We start from the raw sequence: 20538 nt of genomic DNA on the forward strand, positions 1-20538 counted from the left end.
GTTCTTGTGTGCTCTGCGTCCTCATGGTTGCATGCGTACAGTCAGTATTTGGATAACTCGCAACACAATAGAACCTGTCCTTAGTTTTTTGCACGACATATTCTTCAGTCCCATCTGCTCATTGCCATTAAGAACTGTGCCAAGCAGCGGGAGACAGACGACTGAGATTTTCCCACAGCATCCCCCGGACACCCTGTCTGTCTCACGCAGCACCTGTCGCCGCGAAAGGAAAAGGAAAGGGGAGGGGAGGGGACGTCCACTGTCTGATCCGCCTCTGAAAACCATCTTCAAAAAACTCGGCACACCTCCGTGATCCCAGCCCTATTCAGGCGTAAGCGCGGGGACGCAGCGGGGATCTGTTAAACTCAGCACATTTTAAAAAGCCTTCTTGACACCCTCGCAGTGCCGTCTTCCTTTGATGATCCCTTAAAAATTCAACTCGACTGTGCCGAGATGAGCGTGGGAATAAGTCCAGAGAGGAAACTCAACGCGATAAACTGCATTCCGAGCGTTCACTTAAGGATTTAGCGGACTGAGATCATTATAATTTCACATTTAGTTCATGTTAATCATACTGGTGATTGCTTCAAGTCTTTAGAAGCTGATGGGAGTGCTTGAGATATTTTCGGCAGCGTAAGGAAAGGAGCGTAGAAGTGGACTTAAATCAGAGTGAGAATCTGCGTACCGTAATGTGAAAGTGTGAAAGTTCACATGCTTTGATATACATATTCATCAACTCAGTCTCATCTTGCTAAAGTGTTTTCCCGTGCTAACTCCTGCCTCTGCCCCTCTGGCTCTGGCATGGTGACACATAGACCTTCTTCCCACCTGGTGTTCACATGCGTCCCGGGTGATCAGACTGTAAACGGACAGAGCAAAAATGCACCTAAGATCTTGATCAGCCAAATAAGCTCTAGAAGTGGTAAGAGACGCATTTGGCCACATAAACAATAAGGTTCAGTGTAGGCAATGCATGGAAATAAACTTGACTTTGGAAGCGCTTGGATCCACAGGTGGCAGGCAGAGATAGGAACATCTTTGTCACATTTAGTCAGGATATTCGTGGATGGGAAGCAAGTGGGATAAGGTGAAAGAAATCCAATTTTAATGTTAATTTCAATGTGTATAATGTCTGTAATCCAGCTAAATCATGTCTAGACACAATCTTGATATAAGAGGCATGTTAAGTGGGGCCGTACTGAGCAGCGAGGTCAACAGTGCTTCCCTCCCCAAGGAGGATTTCTTAACTGGGAGAAATTGGGGAGTTTCTTACTTGTCTTTCTCCTCTCATTCCTCTCTTTTTTTTTGCTCGCTCTACATGCGGCCAGAAGGCTAATGTCCACCCGCCGTCAATCACAAGTGAAAAACACCTCAAGGACGCCGCACAATTCTCGCCGCGACTTGAGCTTCCCCCCCGCCGGAAAGGTCGGCGGTACAACTCGGCCGAGGGGAACAAAGCGAAATGAAAGCCATTAAACATATTGTAACCTTCTGTCGCGGAGCGGGACGGGGTCAGAGCCGGCCTCCGCCAATGTGTTTATCTAGCAGCCGAGCATATGTGTGCGAGGAGGAGGAGTGTGGCAGCCGTGAAGTGTGTGAGCGTGATAAGGGGGACGGAGGGAGGGAAGCAAACAGAGAGTGTACAGTATGTATGAAAGCTTATGTTCCTCCGCTGCACATGAGCTCATATATATTATATTGTTGGAGAGGATAACATGGCTTACAGCGCTATTGACTAAACTCCTCGAGGAGGGAAGAGACCAATATATCTGTCAGATATTGGCCAGTCAGAGTCGTTCCACCTCTGATATCATGGAGGTTCCTTCCAGCTAGTGAATGTGTTTTTTATCAGTAGTAGTATTCTTTCAGATGGCTGACCAGAGGAACCATTCCAGTGTGGTGTGGGAGGATTTTACTTAACCTCCAACTGCTCTACAGCCATGGCGGGGATGGCGGCCATTGAAATCAATGAAAACTGCCCACGTTGCATTGAGTCCGAGTGAAAAGTCACAAGATGGTCTAAATGTTGCTTCAGAGGCTAATTCTTCTACATACTTATAGTTAATGGACTTTTTGGGAATGGAAACAGTCAAATTTGAAGATATTCAGTCGTCTATCAGCAGCTTCAAACCAAAACTATTGGTATCGGCTTTCCTCATCCATATCGGCCGAACCCTCCATGAGACTACAGCCGTTTCAGCAGCAACAGTTCCACACACTGAGCCGCAGAGTTTCCCTTGGCTCTGTTCCCAGTGGAGCCGAGACGCACGCTGTCTGGCCTACTTCTCACTTTACCGAGGTTTTATTCTCTGCCAGCTCGGAAACAAAACTGTACAATGAGAGGCAGATACAGCGAAAGAGGGAAAGAGAGCGAGAGAGAAGGACGGTGTAAGTGTGTGTGCGTGTGTGTGTGTGTGTGTGTGTGACAGAGAGAGAGAAGAGACGAGGTACAGACCGAGAAGAAAAAGACAAAGAGAAAGGGAAAGTGCCCCAGTCCGCAAAAGGTTCTGTCTTTATGTGAGAAGAGCCAGTGTGCAATATTAGCTGTGGTCTTGTTTATTTATGGCAACTAATACTAATGTTTGAAAAAATAACTAGGTAATGATTTATTGATCACCTTTAAGGGAAGTGGGCGACAATACTGAATGAAGAATAACACCACAGATATCTGATCTTATTGGATTATTATTGCTGTATGATGAATGTTACTCATGTCACCATGCTGCTTTGGCAATGTCTGGATTCCCTGTGTCATGTCAATAAAGCACCAATTGAATTTAATTGAGAAAGAGACATAAAGTCAGGAAGAGACAGAGAGAGAGAGAGACAGGAGGAGGACCAGAAGCCTAATTGATTGGGAACTCCACACTGCTCTAGTCGAGCTACATCACTGTGGTTGTACAGGGCAACAGCTCCCAGATTTGTGTGTGTGTGTGTGTGTGTGTGTGTGTGTGTACAGTAAATGAAAGTGTGTGACGCATGGCGTTTGTGCAGAAGAGCACAGGTGCTAAGCATACAGGTGAAAAAAATAGGGCTGGTTAGAGGAGGAAAGATGGAATGCAGATACATGAGCAAAAAAAACAACAACATGTGAGCTGCAGAAAAGAAGGACACATTAACTCTTCTTCTGTTGAAAGTGATGAAAGGGGGAGGCGTGCGGCTAAAGATTGATTGGGGCAGGCAGAATGAGAGACGGAGTAGGATGAGAGAAGACGCTAATGGAAAAACGATGTGTGGAGCTGCCTCCGTATCATCCATCAGTTAAGCGTGGGTTGTCTTCTCTCTGTACGTGTGTGTGTGTGTGTGTGTCTGTCCGAGCTCTCTAATGGACCCGGGGCACACGAGGAGCGTGCCTGACAAAAGTTCACATTCATTAATCATAACCCGCCGCTTGGCGCTGCGACCTCTGCTGCCTCGGTTCCTTCCATCCCTCTGAGCTCCCTCAGACACTCCAGCGAAAAGCCCCATTACATCCCATCCACTCCACCACAGCGCTGGCCTGGATCCATACACTACTGTGGTAGCCGGGGTAAGAAGCCCCCCCAAGAAGTCCTGCATCCCTCTTGCATTTATCCTGCAATAATAACACTAGAACACTGTTTCCTTGTGTGATTTTGTGAATCTAAACTCTGGTGTGTACGGAGAGTGGAGGGGAATTTTGGAAGCTGAGATTGATTGATTCTGAAATTCAAAACAACAGGCAATTGATAGTGCTGGGTGGAAGTATTCTGTATCTATCCTGCATTAATGCTGTATACCCGAGCTCTTCAACCGGCGGCCCGTGGGCCAGATACGGCCCGCATTTGATTTTTTACTGGCCCTTTGATTAATTCCCATGAACTCAGAAAAACTTTTCATCCATTATATTTAATCTGTATGCACTATTGGACTTTTCCGATAGGGACGATTCGCCCCTCGCGACAATCGGAGGAGAAATCTGGATCTGAAAACAGAACATTCGACACAGAAATTCGGCAGTTTAACAGTGAGTGGACTGACAAGTAGCCTGCTTGTTTGTGCCAGCTGGTATGAAGCCTGTGTGCTCACTGTGCAGTGAAACAGGTTTGTGATTAAGGAATACAACTTAAGGGCCGGTTCACATGGTAATAAAGATAGGCCTACTAGACTGCATAATACAGTATTTTGCACTCCACTTTGGAATTATACTTTGTTTAAAAATAATGTGAACTAGATGAGAAGACCAAGTTGCACTTGTGAACATACATGAGCAGCTATACTTAAAAAAATGAGAAATCGAAAATCTGTGGCCTCTCAACTGGTAACATTTAAATTATCTGGCCCCAATTCCAAACTAGCTGAATACCCCTGCTGTATACAGTCATAGTCATTTTAAAAGTTCCCTATCTTCTCTGTGGTTTTGTCTTAGTGATAAGTATCCACAAAATTATCAAAATAAAGTAAACATAACCAACAGATTTAATATATAGATATATTGTTTGAAGGTGCTATGTGCAGCATATTTACACATCAATACATCATTGTCATATTAATTGTGATACTGTAAACAAATGAGACCATGGTCAAGATGACTGGAAGCCTCTATCTCACACCAACTGTATTGTTAGTTCTTCTCAAAATTAAGACATTTCCCATAAATCCTGATCCTTCCTATCGCAAATATGATGTTGCTACTTGTCAAAAACACTCTGGAAGAACAACTTATGTTTTGTGCCGTAAAGCAATCCAGCAGATTTCCCGCCAAATCCGACCTGGAGTCACACAGTGTAAAACGCAGTGTACTGTAGAGGCTGGTAGAGGCTGCCAATCTTCTCGGCAGCGGTCTTATTTGTTTACGGTAATTATACTAACGTCTCAGAAGTAACGTGGCTGGTGATTTATTGATGTTAAAATGCTGCATGTCGCACCTTTAATATACTATATCTCAAACATTTTTTTTCTGCTGCCGAGGACAGCACTTTTGCAGGGAGGACCGTCCCGTCCCGTCCCAGCTGGAGGACGATACGGGACACAGTCGCGCGGACACTACGGCGTCTCATTATTTCGACAAAACAGGTGTCAGCACATTCGGGGTAAAGCAGCCCCGCGGCGCATTAGCACAACAATGACTGCAGGTGTATTTAGTTACTGTTGAGCCGGACCGCCTAACCCAATATTAACACCTTGCTGAATGCATTCACTTCCAATTAGTAGTACTCTGCCGTCTCTCTCTCTCTCGCGCTCTCTTCCTCTCCCTAATTGTCTCCGAGGGTGTGTGTGTGTGTGTGTGTGCGGGCGCGCGCGCGTGTTTGCGAGTGTGCACGCTCGAGCTCAAATGTTCTTTGTGTAGTTGCACTCCTTTGATGTGCAATCCTTTGTAATTTCTGCCAAAATTTGACAAGAGGGAGGAGGTCGCATTGCGTCTCATTACAGCTTAGAGAACGTCTGCGTCATTGTTTTGCTAACAAAACAATATGTTAATCCCCATTACACCATGAATAACTGTGAGATTAATTAGGGATTAAACAATTTGCTCTAGGGACAAGACCACTGTGTGAACAACAAAGAATTACGGTGCTACAAAACCCAGATAAACAACACCGCTTGCTTATCGGGCGTTGTTGTCCTAACTCGTTATTTGCATTGTGTCACCAGCTGCATCATAAACATCTCACAAACAATTTCTGGTCTGCTCCCCCCCCCCCCCTGTGATACATCCACAGCAGTAGTGTATAGTATTCAAGCAAACACAATGTTCTGTGTATAGCGCCAAAATGAAAGTTGACAGCTGTAGGATATCAGTTCAAAAAAGTTTCCAAAGCCGTTTTAATATGAATGTTCATGGTGCCACAATATCATAATGTGAAAACTTTGAGCTTGTGAACTATACCCACAAAGGACAGACTTCATTTTATATTCAGGTGAGTCTCTGTCCAGAAATGTGAATATTAATCCATCACCTTGTCTGGTACAGTATCACCCTGTTACTCTACAAACAGCCCGGGGAATTCACTGATATCCTGCCAAACCCAGTACACACACACACACACACACACTGCAAAATCCCCAATGCACACACAGATTGGTTGCAGTCACTTTATATTCACATGATCCAGTGAATGTGAGAAGTGTTGACAGAGAGGCGAGGCCGAGCGGGTTCCTCTGACACCTGCTGTCCAACACGACCGCAGCACGGCAAACACACCGACGCCTCGACAGACCTCAGACCTTTTACTTTTCCAAATAATAAAAAAAAGGGACTGGCTCATTTCAGCTTCATTTCTAGCGCGTCCGGGTTCTAGAGTTCCTGTTTGTTCCTGTTCTAGCACTTTGATGTCTAAATATGAAACAGTTATGGTCCGACTCCTGGGCCCACAGTAACTACACTTCTGCATAATTGCTAAGGAGACTCGACTGTCATGGTTGTCTTGACTTATTCAGTATAGATAGTAAAGTGGCAATAGCATATCACTGCTGTCATGTAAAAACCTTGTAACTCCAATTTTAGGCGTTTTCACATTAACTAAACCCCAAACCAAAATTTGTCCAAACCCAGATCGATGATGTCACCACCTGCTTTACTGGCATCAAAGATCAGCCAATAGCAGATGGCCGACTCAGCACCCTACTTTTCACCGGGTGTCAAGGCGTTTGGGGTTTATTTACTCTTTAACTTAAACTGAATGATTAAATGCTCCTCTGTGGTTTGAGAAAATTTACCACCGTTGGCCTTTGGAAACCTCATTGGATAAAGTCATAAACGCATGATGATTAAGCTAAAAACAAGCCTGTTTTTCCTAGTTCCTCAGTTTGCACTTGACAGCAGTGATATAAACTCCAGATTCTCATTAGAAATAAGCATTTTCTTTCTACAATTTGTCCTGCTTGGTTAAATACAAGTATAAAAATATCTCTATGTTGTGACATGATATAGCTGATAATAAACCTTAATTAATAGTGAAGTTACGCATCCAAGAAACTCTCTTCACCCCTGGCTTCTTTTTCTTGGACACACTGTTGTACACGTGCACAGCTTAGCTGCGTATTTTTAGCCACTGAATGCTAGAAATTAAACATATTCCAAATTTAGCTTAAGCCTTACTCTCTTATCCATCTCTTTAATGAGTGCCAAGCAAAGACAGACCAGCTCCCGTTGGTTTAAGTTCGTCTTGACCAGGTGATCAAACACCAAACCTCCCACTCTAACCACTAGCCCCCAGATCTGGTACAATAATACACACCAAAGACATGATTCTACACTTTATCACGGACTTCTTCAACTAGGAGGACAGTTTTTGTTGCGTGCAAGTGAGTCAAACTCTTCTTACAAGGCCAGAATTTGGGTTCGTTGTGGCAATTACTCATTCAGACCAGAAATACCACCCTGAATCAGTGCAGCTGTACGTCAATGACTAGGATTAGTTTGGATTAGAACGGACTGATACAGGAACTCAGTAGGGACTCAGGATGTCATTATTTCTGCAGGCCCAGGGGACGCTCCCCCCCCTAGCGAAAGACCAATACCACTTTTTCACCACCAGCACCCATTCAGAGCACTAAACTTTAAGGTAAATATCGGCCAACACCAACTTCTGACCCGATCCGTTACTTTTACTGAACAACAAAGAAAGAAAGCATCAGTTTGGGGTTATTAGGGGTTATTATTATGGATATCCTTCCATGAAGTCCAGTGACAAGGTGAATCCAGGTAAAAGCCGTTATCCCTTATTGATTTCCCTCATTAAATCTACACCAATCACAAAGGAGGAGATGTAGATAAAGAGAAGCGTTTTAAGCTTTGAGACAGTTGAGATGTGGATTGCACAAAAGGAAGATGTCCCTAATATTTTGCACATTCAGTGTAGTTAATTTATGTCACAGAGGCTTGGGAAGGCTTACTGTAGCACAACACAGCCGGTGGATTCAGTCAAAGACCTTCAGCCGAGGCCAACGATGAACCTTGCGATATTTCGGGACCCACTGATCCAAACTTTGAAAAACCTCCGCCAAACTACAGCAAGGATTTCACTTCTCGCAAAGCAGACGCAGCCGCCAGATAAAAAAAAAAAAGAAAAGAAGAAAGTTTGAATAGTGTGACGAGAGCGATCATCCCATCATCGTAAAATCTGTAATTAAAACTTCCCAATTAGCCTCTCCCCATCACCTTGATTTGATTATCCTGCTGCTCCCTACCTGTTCTGTTGTGATGAGCGCTCCTCGGATATCTGCAGGCGGCGGCTCTATGAATAGATGTGCTTAGTCATTCAGCGGCACTAAGTGACAGGCAGCAGGCACACACACACACACACACACACACACACACACACACACACACATGCATCCGCGCACATGTGTACAGACACGAGCGCACACGCACATTTTGCAAATAAATAAGTGTACAGGTGTAAAGAATTTCAGCACACACAGAAATGCACACAACATTCCCTTAAAGGCCCAGAATGCACCTTGTTAAGCACCTACAGACATATATCCATACGAGAACACACACAAACACACACACACACACACGATTTGACAGTAGGGTGTTGGGGTTCAGCAGATGTAGCTACCTAGCATTTCCTCTAATTTCTATATTTTCCGAGGGAATGCGTTTGATGATTTGTGCCGTTCCACATCATTTCCCCTCAAATCACCCATACACTAGGCAAATGTTTTGACCGAGGTAAATGGAAAAAGCTCCCAGCGGCAGGCGAAAAAAAAAAAAAAAAAAGCCACAAGGTCGAGAATCTCTTCAAATGTTTTCTGATAAAAAAAAAAAGATGTTCCGACGTGATTAAAATAACAATATACAGTATCTGAGCCGGCCAAAAACCTGTGGAGAGGCTCTGTAGGATGTGAAAAGAAAATAATCTAGCATACAAATATATTTCATGTTTATATTCATTATTATGAATACCTGTAGCATAACAGATACGTGCTGGGTTTGTTGTGAGCAGGCGTGACTGTATTGTTACGGGCTGTGAGGGGGCAGATGGGTCGAGAACCAAAGCTCCAAAGTGGAATATGAGTCGCCACGTACATATTCATAATGTTACATTTACACAGTATGTAATCTTAACAAAAGTGGTTCCATATAGTAACAGAAAATGGTTCTTTAGGCTCGTGCAGTACCATCGTAGAACTCGTTTCGGTGCTTTAAAGCAGTGTTTCTCAACGTGGGGTCCGGGGACCACCAGGGGGCCTTGAGGGGGTTCCAGGGGGTCCCCAGCAAATTGATGAATTGTTAAACTTCACTGTTAATTAATTTACAAGTTAACACCGTTAGAGAATGTAGAAGAATGACTGTTTTGATCATAGTTTCTCTGTTATCTCTCTACCTGCAATACAGATAGTCATGGAATTCTGGACAAAATCATATCTAACAATAAAAATATTCTCAGATTTGGGTCCGAGAGACAACATCTCATCAAACGGGGGGTCCGTGGACCTAATCTGTCGTAAATTAGGGGTCCTTGATATGAAAAAGGTTGAGAATCACTGCTTTAAAGAAACATTTTAGAGAGGCTCAAATGGTTCTACATGGCACTTTCACCCAAAACTGAATCCTTTAACAATGTATGAAATGCTTCAAATGTGAAGTAACTTTTAAAGCATCACATTGGCTTCTTTACTCTGATTGGCCAGTTTTTTTATTCAAACAAATCAGACGATTCCTCAAGTGTTTATACTTCTATATGAACCACTATCCTATAACCAAAGAAACCTTGGAGAAACTTAATTTTTCTGTGTACATGTATGTAAGTCCAGGCAGCCATACAGTCTAAGTGTGTGCATGTATGTGTGTGTGTGAAAAGCATTCGAAGTCACCCTGTAGACTTGCAAGGACCGGGCAAGTAAACATGAAAAGCAATGTATATACCTGGAAATTGATCAGTGCATTAATATATAATATAGCCCTTTTTCTGTGTCGGGACTACTACTTTAAAGCATTTCGGACATTGCACACACAAAACAACAATATTAAAGAGAGAGAGTGTACAGTGTACAGTTCCCAGTCTGCCAGACTCGAGTATCCGACAAAACAACAACAAAAAAAACCTCTCTCTTCAAAGACAGGTGTGAAAAAAAAAAAAGCATTTTCGCAGCCTTTGCAGTAGTTACTCTGCAGCGTGAAGCCCTCTCTCTGAAGAGTTACTACTTGAGACAGATAGAGATGCTAACAGCGTGAGGATCTGCTGGAGCCGGAGTAAACACACTGCAGGTCTGTTTTATAGAGAGGAACTCATCTCCAACTCGCCGATAGAGACCCATATGAGGTCCAGTCTGCCTCTGGTAGCCTGCCTGTCTCTACACACACACACACACACAAACAAACTGCAGGAGCTCACACGAGTCATTAAGTGTAGTATTTAATCTTAAAATTGTATCTTTCTTCAAACAAGTAAAACATTCTGCCAGTGGGGTGAGATCATTTCACTTGTTTATAATGCAAAGCAGCTTCTTTCAAGTATTTTCGTGAATTTTCTTGATACCAAATCAAGTGATTTATTCTGCTTCCTTGTTCCCCAATATTGTTATTTAAAAAAAAAAAAATGAAACAAGTTATCTCCCCCACATTGACAATATTCTTCACTGGTTGTAAGAGAAAGAAAAATCTGAAACACGACTAAATGACTTTGAGTTCACTGATCCAGTCCAATACACTGAATGCAAATAACTTCGACCATTAGTGTGGAGGCAATGGACAAATGATTGAGATGTAATGCATTTTTCCTCCCTAAAGAGATCTAACATCCTTCTATGTGGGGGGAAAAGCAGAACACTAATTGAACATATTTTCCATGCGGCTCTTGATATCCAATTTGTGACTAAAACCATGAACCCAGCCTCATCTAACATCTAGAAAACTTCCAGAAAATTCCTCAAACGAGGAAAACTGCATTGGAAACAAGTGAAATGATTTCACTACCAGTCACAGAACTTTTCATGCTTTAGGAAAAGTAAACCCAGGCTCACAGGAGACCCATTTCACATCAGAAAAAGCCTTCTTCTGCCTTGTTTCACAATATTAACATTGAATCAAGTGACATTTTTTGACACTAGTAAATTGATCTGCCTTATCCCGCCTCCTCGTTTCAAGACTCTGACCATCATTTCTAGAAAGGTCCATGAAATAAGTGAAACTATGCAAGAGAGTGAGAGTCAACAGTCAAGAAAAAGCTGTTGTATGGAACATATGACACTCAGTTTAAGATTACAGAAAGAAAGGGGAGAAGAGTACTAGTCTAAATGGGATACATACCTGACTAAGAAAGAGTCTGACAACTGAAACTATATTTGCAATTGTGAAACACAAAAGTGAATGTGAATGAAAGTATACCATTCTATGACTAACAACTCCTATGTACATCATCCAATGTAACTGAGTGACCTCATGTTTACTGTGTTATAAAACAGAAAAAAAGTATAAAAAAAAAAGAAAAAGCTGTTGTATCGGTGGAGAAGTTGGTCTCTCTCCCTCTTCTACGATGGATTTCTCCTGTATGATAGTTGGTGCAAAATGGAGAATCTAGAAAGAAGCCCTCGCTCTTTGATTCTGAGGGACTGACACCAAAAACCTGACGTTTACCATTGATGTTTTAGATAGTTGAACGATTTTCTGCTGTCAAAACTGCTGGAAATATCTCAACATGACATCACATCATCTACGTTTGGCCAGATATCCACGGGAATAAGAAAAAATACACCACCAAACGACAAAATAGACCCAGAAATCCAAGATGCATCGCCAATAGCAGTTTTTATAACAGTTTTAAAGTGTTTTTGGGTGGACCTTCCCTTTAAGGTGGACATTTTTGTGCAGTGCAGCACCCCCGCTGCAAGGGCAACATCAAACGACTGAGTCAACAAGGCTTTTCAACCTCCGAGCTCTTTTCTTTTTTTTGCAGCGTTCCGGCGGCTCAAAGGATTATGGGAACAGATATATGTATAAACAGCTTGTTAAGTAAACAGGCCCGACTGCTATTATCAGACTGGAGACCGGAGAATATTGAAAAAGGTGGCTGGCACACACACACACACGCGCGCGGCTGTGCAAACACACGCGCTCGTATGTACACACACACACACATGCATCCAAGCAGACAAACACACACACACACACATATGAACGCCAACAGCAGCATACAGAAACACTCTCCGCATCCCATTTTCTCGCCGTCTCTCGCTTTCTTTGTCACACACACACACACACACACACACTAGTGTTGCTGAGCAGATGCTGGCTGACAGGTTTGAGTTCAGCCTGGCGAAGACGCAGAGTCAACGCCCTCCTGCCTTGTCAACAGCACTGAATCTCCTCACCTTAACGTCACCTTGCAGTGTGTGTGTGTGTGTGTGTGTGTGTGTGTGTGTGTGTGTGTGTGTGTGTTGTCCTGAGAGGGAAGCTGACTATAGAAAAACACAGTCTAGTAATGAGAGAAGACAGAATATTCAGTCTTCTACACACAAATATGTATGTATAGACTGTAAAGACACACACACACACACACATCCTCTAGATAGATAGATAGATATACTGTATATAGGTATAGAGAGAGAGATAGGGATAGAGAGAGATAGATAGGTAGAGGAGAGATAGAGATAGATAGATAGGTAGAGAGAGCTAGAGGAGAGAGAGATAGATAGATAGATAGATAGATAGATATATACTGTATATAGATAGTGAGATAGAGATAGGGAGAGAGAGAGAGGGAGAGAGAGAGATAGATAGATAGGTAGAAGAGAGATAGATAGAGAGATATATAGATAGGTAGAGGAGAGAGATAGAGAGATCGATAGAGATAGATAGATAGATAGGTAGAGAGAGATAGAGAGAGCTAGATAGAGAAATAGATAGATAGATAGATAGATAGATAGATAGATAAACAACTACCAATATAAACAAAAGAAACAATTACAGTTATATACTGTATGTTATGATTTCTTCCCTTCAGGAGAAAGAAAGGCAGAAGACAGATAGATAGATAGATAGATAGATAGAGAGATAGATAGAGGAGTATATGCCATCGCCCCAGTAGGTGAACGGCTCCCTGCAGGTGAGAGGCGTCGCTCCTCGTCCTAATTGCTCTGCAGGCACTGACCCGGGATCGGCTCTCCCCGCTCCGCTCTGCATTTAACCCTCGAGAACAACAAAACAACTAAAAAAAAAAACAACTGACCCTCCATCTGCTGAAAAGTCACGCGGGCCAAAATCTCCTCAATGCTCCATTAACTCCATACTTTAACTCCATGAACCCAGAATCGGGAGTGATATTTGCCTCTGCCCCCTCCCCCCCATCCCCCCCCAATGGTTCCGGATGATTGATGACTCATCCGCCGAGACTAATGGGAATACAGACGGCGGCATCCATATTTCATAACGACACGAAACCTTTTCGCGTAACATAGCAAACGTTGGGGAGTCAGTAGCCGGGGCTTCCGTCCAGGTGTTTTCACGCATGTGATGATGAGGAGGATGAATGATAAACTGCAAATTCCGCTAAAATTTAGAGTTTTTACACGCTGTATAAGGCTGCATCATAGTTAGTATAGTCATTAGCTGGTTCAGTAGAATGTTGCTAAGTGCATTACTCCATTTTCATATAATATTCATGAAATATGGCCATCACCAGAGAACAATAACAACTCACCCAACACTAATACATTTTTTCTCTTTCCGTTTATTTTCTCATGTAGTCTCCAGTCTATATTTCAGGATTGATGGAAACCAAATTTCCCATTTTATTTCTATTCCCCTGACAGCTAAAACGGAAGCAGAAACCGGTGTCAAACTTTTTTTTCCGAGCGCTCCCGTTCCCCCCCTCCCCCCTCCCCTCCCCTCCCCTCCCTCCTCCTCCTCCCTCCTCCCTCCTCATTCTACATGCAGCGGGCGTCGCCGTGCGGCATGTGGACAGTCCTCCTGCAGACAGCTCCCGGCGGGGGCTGCCGCAGCTTGATTGCGTTGGCCCGATCTGCCGGCCATATCACAACACACACACGCACGCACACACACACACACACACACACACATGAACGCACGAACACACACCCCTGCAGAGTTAGTCAGGTGGAGAGAGCTAGTGACAGGGAGAGGGAGAGGCAGAGTGTGTCCGCTGTCTGCTGCCTACCTTATGTTTGATAATGGACTACCGGGGCAATGTGTGTGTGTGTGTGAGCCTATGTATGTTAGAAACCACTGATTGATATTACCCTCCTTAAATTTGCGATCAATAACCGAATCCCGCTGGATCACGTTTCCCACAGCGGCTGTTACACCTCCAGTCCTCCATGGGATTTGAAGCTAAACGGACAATTCGCTCCAATTTGCAGGCGGTAATGTGATTAGCATTATTAAACACCATCCACTGCCGTCTCCAGCCATTATTTGAAGGTGTGTAAAGCAATTGCGGCTGTAATCTCTACCCCCCCACCCCCACCCCCACCCCCCGGTCACACACATTTCAGAATAATCCAAACAATAATTACAGTTTTCCAACAGCAGTGTAATGAAACAATCCTATTACGTGAAATGTGTGTGTGTGTGTGGCCTGCTCACTCATCCAGGTTCACTGTCTTTTTTTCCATTTTGTTTTCCCCATATCTATCCAAACCACCCCCCCCCCCCCCCCCCCGACTCAACTAAACACACATCTTTGTTCAGCCCAATATCCGCTGAATTGAACAAAATAAATCAACGGCATCGAGTAAACTCAACTAATCGAGCTAAATCGAGGCATATCGATGTGTTAATGAATATGTTAATGAACTTGTGTGCACGGAATTATGAAAGTGAGGATATGGATTAGGGGACGAGGGCGATCTTGTGCACACGCAATATCATCTCGCACCCTCGCTGTAGTAAATCGTAAATATCGCAATATGTATTTTTCTCCCTCTTTCTGAAAAAAACAGACCGTATTGAACCAAATCTCAGCTGCACTGCTGTTCACCTGAAGTAACCTTTAGTGTTTCACTGGATGTGTGAGGTGTGGCAACATCCATCTGCTGCTTAGTCATACACTCAATATATGTGTGTATGTGTGTGTGTGTGTATGCACCCGTCTCTTTCTCTCTCCCTCTCTCTTTCTCCACCTCTCTCTCTGCCTCTCACTCAGTCTCTGTCTCTCTCTACCTTTCTGTTTCTCTCTCCTCTATCGCACATTCTCTTGCTCTTTTTCCAGCTTCTCTCTCTTTTTACCTCTACCCGTCTCTCTTTTTCCTCGCTCTTTCTGTCTTCCTCTCTCTCAGTCTCTCTTTCCTTCTCTCTACCTCTCTTGCTCCCCCTCTCTCTCTCTCTCTCTCTCTCTCCCTCTCTCTACCACCTCCCCATTTCTTTCATTTGTCATTCATCAAAGCAGGCAGTGGTTGTTGGTCTCTCGGGTCTCCTGCTGCACCTCCAGCCTCTTTCCACAGATATGGGTTTTTGAAGGCCGATATCGATACTGATATTTTTGGACCGAAGCTGCCGATAGCTGATATTCTGTGCCGACATTCAATATCTCTTAATTTCACCATTTTCATGCCCAAAAAAAATCTATGTATTCTTTCTTGTCAGGGTGGAAAAGCCTGAAAAAAAAGCATTCAGGCCATGTTGGGACGCTAAAACTCTCCATTGAAACCCCTGAGGCTGGCTGATATTACTGTAAAGCTTTAATAACAGGCCAATATCAGTCTAGCCGTAGTTTCAGGTCACTAATCACAAATTAGAGTGATAAACTTAAGGCGGACAAAGGCTGGTGTGTGTGTGTGTGTGTGTGGTCTTAGTTTTCTGTTTGTCATAAACACTCAGCAGCAACATCTGTTTGTATTACTAACCTGTTTTAACAGCAAATGCAGTGTTGTTACTAATCAACTCAGACACAGTGCTGGAAAACTGTTGGCCGTGACTTCAGCTATTTTCCCAACCTGAGGCTTATGTGTGTGTGTGTGTGTGTGTGTGTGAGTGTGTGTGTGTGCCATTTCTTGGCCCTCTGCCATGACTTTCACCCGCTTTGAGTCTCTCTAATACGATTTATCCAAACAACACATTTCAGATTCCATCCAAAAAAAAAAAGCCAAACGGGGGGGACTGAGGTGAGGCGAGGCGCCACAGGAGAAAATGCTGTTTGGCTGGATTGGTCAATTTTGAGATATTACAATATTTTGCTTCTAGGACTACTGTAGTTTCACAGTATCTACAGAACACTCATCAAAAAAAAAACATCTCTCAAATTTCTCAAAATGACATATTCCTTGTATGAAAAACAACTCAACTTAAAACTGTTCTAATCGATATTCTTGCATGTTTATGAATTATTACCTAATTTGAATGTGTTAATAACAACATAAATGAAAGGCAAGAGTGCACCGGAAGCTGTATAGTACAAAAACAGATATGTATTTGGGTCCATATTCAAGATACAAAACTTAATTCTGATGGGGATGAAAGGATTTTTTTTCTCCCTATTCAGCTGTTATGTCTCACCTTAAGTCAATGTCACCGCCTGCCCTTCTCTCCCCCCCCCCCACTGCATAATAGCTGGTTTTGCAGTCATGCTAAACATGTGAACGCCCGCTGGTAAGCAATACTGATACACTCCTCTCAGTCCATCTATCATAATGAAACACTGCGGGGGGGGGCCGATGATGATATCTACATCCGCATGCCTGCTGCCGTTCCCGGGCCCGGATCGTCCGACGGGGCGGGAAGATTGCGTCGGGAATGGATTCATTTCACGCCCCCTCTGTCTTTTATCCAATTCGGTGTGTGATATGGATAATGAGATTCTGTTTTGATTCACCTTTTCTCTCCGCGGGGAGAGTCAGAGGTCAAAAGGTCAGCGATAGAGCGGCAGACCTGGAGCTGGTAGGGATATTCAGTGTCATGTTCAAAGACACTTCAGCAGGGTGGATGCATAATGACAATGGGACATGATGAATCAAGGTCTTTCAGTTTAAGGTGTTCTTTATCGGGCCAAAAAGGGACAAGGTTTGGCCCAATAAAGGTGTGTAAGAACCAATTGAGTCTCTCTCTCCCTCTCTCTCTCTCTCTCTGATTATTCATAGCATTCTTAAACATCAATATATGCTTGTCAAATTAATTGGGACACCTTGATATAATTAACGTAAACAAATGAGACCATGGTGGAGACGATTGGTAGCCTCTGTCTCACACCAGTGGTATTATTAGCGCTAGTGTTACTCAAAATTAAAGGATAATTCCAGTTATTTTCAAACCTGGGCCATATTTTCCAATCGATTGTGTTCAAAATGTCATCACTAACTTCACTGTTAGGCTTGAACCGCTTCAGTCAGCTGTCCAACACACACCCAGGGGACAAACACGCTCTCCAACAGTTGATCCCCAAAAAGCAATTAAAAACACGTCCGCCCAAGTTTTGCCTCTAAGACTTTGGTCTGAGTCTTAGCCAAGTTGGTTGTAGATTTTCTACATCACAGGACTGCGGAGTGGGCTTTGCATTGTTTAATTGCCTGGGGATTCACTGTCACCACCGGCGTTGAAGCTTCTCTTTAAGTACTGATAACTGCAGCCGGGCACAAATGACTTCTTCAACTAATTATCTCGTTCCAACTACCTGTGTCTTCTTTCTAATGTTTGTTTCTGTGTTGGAGAATAACAAAGAGAACGGGAAGTGAGAGGGGGGGGCGACTACGGGTCCCTGGAGCGGACAATATTCCTGGCTCAAACCGGAATCTCTCCCCGGCACCGCTTGACCACAAAAGCTGAACACCCACTGACTTTAACCAATCTGCTAAATTATATTATTTGCTGCTCCTCCTACCTTTCTGTAGACGATCATGTTGGGGGAGTCGTCGTCCGGGTCCACGCTGCTCATGGACCTCATGGAGAGCAGGGGTCGGGCCGGGGGGGTCTGGACGCCCTCCTTGGCCTCCTCGGGCCCCGCGTCGGCCTCCGCCGCGCTCGGCCCTAGCTGCTGCCCCTCCTCCTCCTCCTCCCGCTCCTGCTGCTGCTGCTGCTGCTGAGGTGCCTCAGCCATCGCCGGGGGTCTCCCTCTCAGTCTCTCTCTCTCTTTTCCTCGGTTATCCTTCCTTCTGTATCAGTATCAGCCTTTCCCCCCCTCGTCCGCTCTGTGCTCTCTCTCCTCTGCGACTGGAACCTGCTGGAGGGAGAGAGAGAGAGGGATGAATTAGATAGATAGCACGACTCAGCGCTGGGCTCTGCTCCTTTCTCGCCCCCCCCTCCCATCCGTCTCTTTTTTCTTGTCTTCTGTCAGTGGGGGGACAGGACGGATAAAATGAAGGCATCATAAATTCTCCTGGTCGTCTCTATTCTCCCTCCTCGGCTCTGCAATTTCTCCTCGTTCCCCATCACATGAGACCGAAGGGACAGGAGAAGAGAAGAAGTCTAGTTTGAATTTCTCCCCCCCCGCCCCCCGCCCGCCCCCCGCCCCCCGCAGCCTCTCTTTCTTTCAGTATCCCAAGGTGAAATGAGGACACCGATAAAAGACACCATTACTTGGGAGTATTCTATTGTTAAGGGGAAATAAGGATTAATTCAGGATTAAGAGAGTATAAAGAAACTTCCAATTCACTTCAGGCATTTACCAATATACAAGATTTGTAATAATCTAAGGTGAGCATTCAGACAGAAGCCCAGTTCAGATGTCAAAAGAGACACCGTACACACACACACACTTTGAATCAGCTCGTGTCTGATGGTCTGACAGCTGTCAACATATTGATGTCTGAGGAGAGCCGAGCCAAGGTGAGAGGAGAAGAAGAAGGAGAACAAAGGAGAGGGGAAACAACAGAAGAGAAGAGAAGAGTCTCCAGGCTCTACCTCCCACATCTCGCTCCTCTGGGTTCTCAGACTGAATCAGCGTCACTGATCCAGGACCAGCCTAACTGCATCCTCATCCCGACCACAACTGGGAACCGATTCACTTCCCCATTCAATCTCCATTTTAAACGGAAATAGAAAATGCCGTTCGCTCGCTCATCATAGCACATTCATCTTCAATCAGCCGCTTTCTTTACAGGCTGGATATGACAACATCGACGCGCAAAAGGGTTTCTCAATATTGGAAATGATTTGAGGAAAAACCCACTTCCTTACTTGATTGAAATGAAATAGAATTGATCCCAACTTTGATCACAACCGCCAGTGAGGAAATGCAAATCTCATCCGGCATCAGTAATGTGTCGGCACAAAGAGCAGCAGGGTTGCAAAGGTTACTTTCAAAATGTAAAGTCTTACAGATTACGTATTACCAGGTGTGGAAAGAGTACTAAAATATTCCACTCAAGTAAAAGTGTGGTGTCTTTGCTGAGATTCTACTTAAGTGGAAGTAAAATCACTTTTCTATGAAATATCCACAGGTAAGTTTGTAAGGAAGCAGAGACGTGGTTTCAAAAGTGTATTTATTGAAGGTTATGCTGAGAATGAGGGACACCAGAAGCTGCTATGGAAATGTTATTCATGTTATTCATAGCTACAAAATATAAAAATATCAATTATTTTAAGTTCTTAGTATTACCTACTACAGTCGGTTTGTCAAGATATAACAATATAAAGATTACAAAGTACACACAAAAAAAACAAAGGTATTCTAAGACCAGACAGGATGTACCCGGGCTCAACACTACCACCACATGATAGTAAAGGTCAGTCTCTTGGGGCAAAAGGGAAAAACTAAACCATAATACAACTAAGGTAAAACAACAGGGGCGGTAACTTACAAAAAGAAACAGAAATACAAATAATAGTTACCATAGTCTGGATTTCAGACCATTACAAAATGAACCAAACAAAAAAAAAAAGGGAAAATACCCCTGGGCACAAACACCACCTTGTACTAAGAGTCAACACAGGGAATTCCTACACTCCTCTGGACAGAGCTGTGCTGGGACTTTGCTTCACTGGACCATCATCCCTATTTTCAGGATAACATTAGTCAACCAGCATTAAACCATTAAAACCAAGAACAAGAAAATAGAAACACAGATTACCTTGGTCCCCATTCACAGTCCCAATCTGATGGGGAACCATAAGGACCCAGACTGATCAAACCTAGAATAAGGCGAACTACTCTGTGAAACAGTTTGAAACCAGTTTGATGTCATTAAAACCCATCTAGCATATAGGCTGACCATAGGCTACAAGCACAGCACAGGAGCACAATCACAAACCAGCTTCCTATGATGAGGGGAAATGAAACCCAGGTGTGCCTAATGCTACCCTGATAATTAGCCCATTGGTTTCACTGGTTACCCCTTATGTAGAGGGTAGTGCCACACAAACAAACAAGGATCTACCTGGGTCTGTACCTGTCACACTACTATCATGGATACATTTGAGCATTTAATGTAGTTAGCTACACAAGCTTCTGATGTAGTAATGCTTATGGAGAGCCTGCAAAATTTGTACTCTGGACGGATACGATTTAAAATGTAGTAAAGTACAACTAAAACTACTGACAAATACTTATAAAAATACAAGTACACAAAAGGCTACTCAATTACAGTAACAAGAGTAAATGTAATTCATTATTCCACCCTTGCTGATTACCTGCTAGAAAATGTAATCCACTGGAATAGGCCTACTCAGACACTCAGGTG

At 43.7% G+C, this 20538-nt stretch overlaps 1 protein-coding gene across 1 annotated transcript in view; it reads right to left on the reverse strand.

Moving 5' to 3' along the window:
- Positions 1-17957, reverse strand: part of LOC139644524 (regulator of G-protein signaling 6-like) — an 86495-nt gene extending 68538 nt beyond the window's left edge. Inside the window, exon 1 of the mRNA XM_071519902.1 lies at positions 17742-17957. Within this exon, the coding sequence (XP_071376003.1) occupies positions 17742-17957 (216 nt within the window). The remainder of the gene's footprint in view (positions 1-17741) is intronic.
- Positions 17958-20538: the final 2581 nt, after the last annotated feature.

This window comes from Centroberyx affinis, unplaced genomic scaffold (assembly GCF_046629955.1).
Source record: "Centroberyx affinis isolate AG114_WGS23_722 - 3 ecotype Tasmania unplaced genomic scaffold, CSIRO-AGI_Caff_v1 ptg000749l_1, whole genome shotgun sequence".
Classification (NCBI taxonomy): domain Eukaryota; kingdom Metazoa; phylum Chordata; class Actinopteri; order Beryciformes; family Berycidae; genus Centroberyx; species Centroberyx affinis.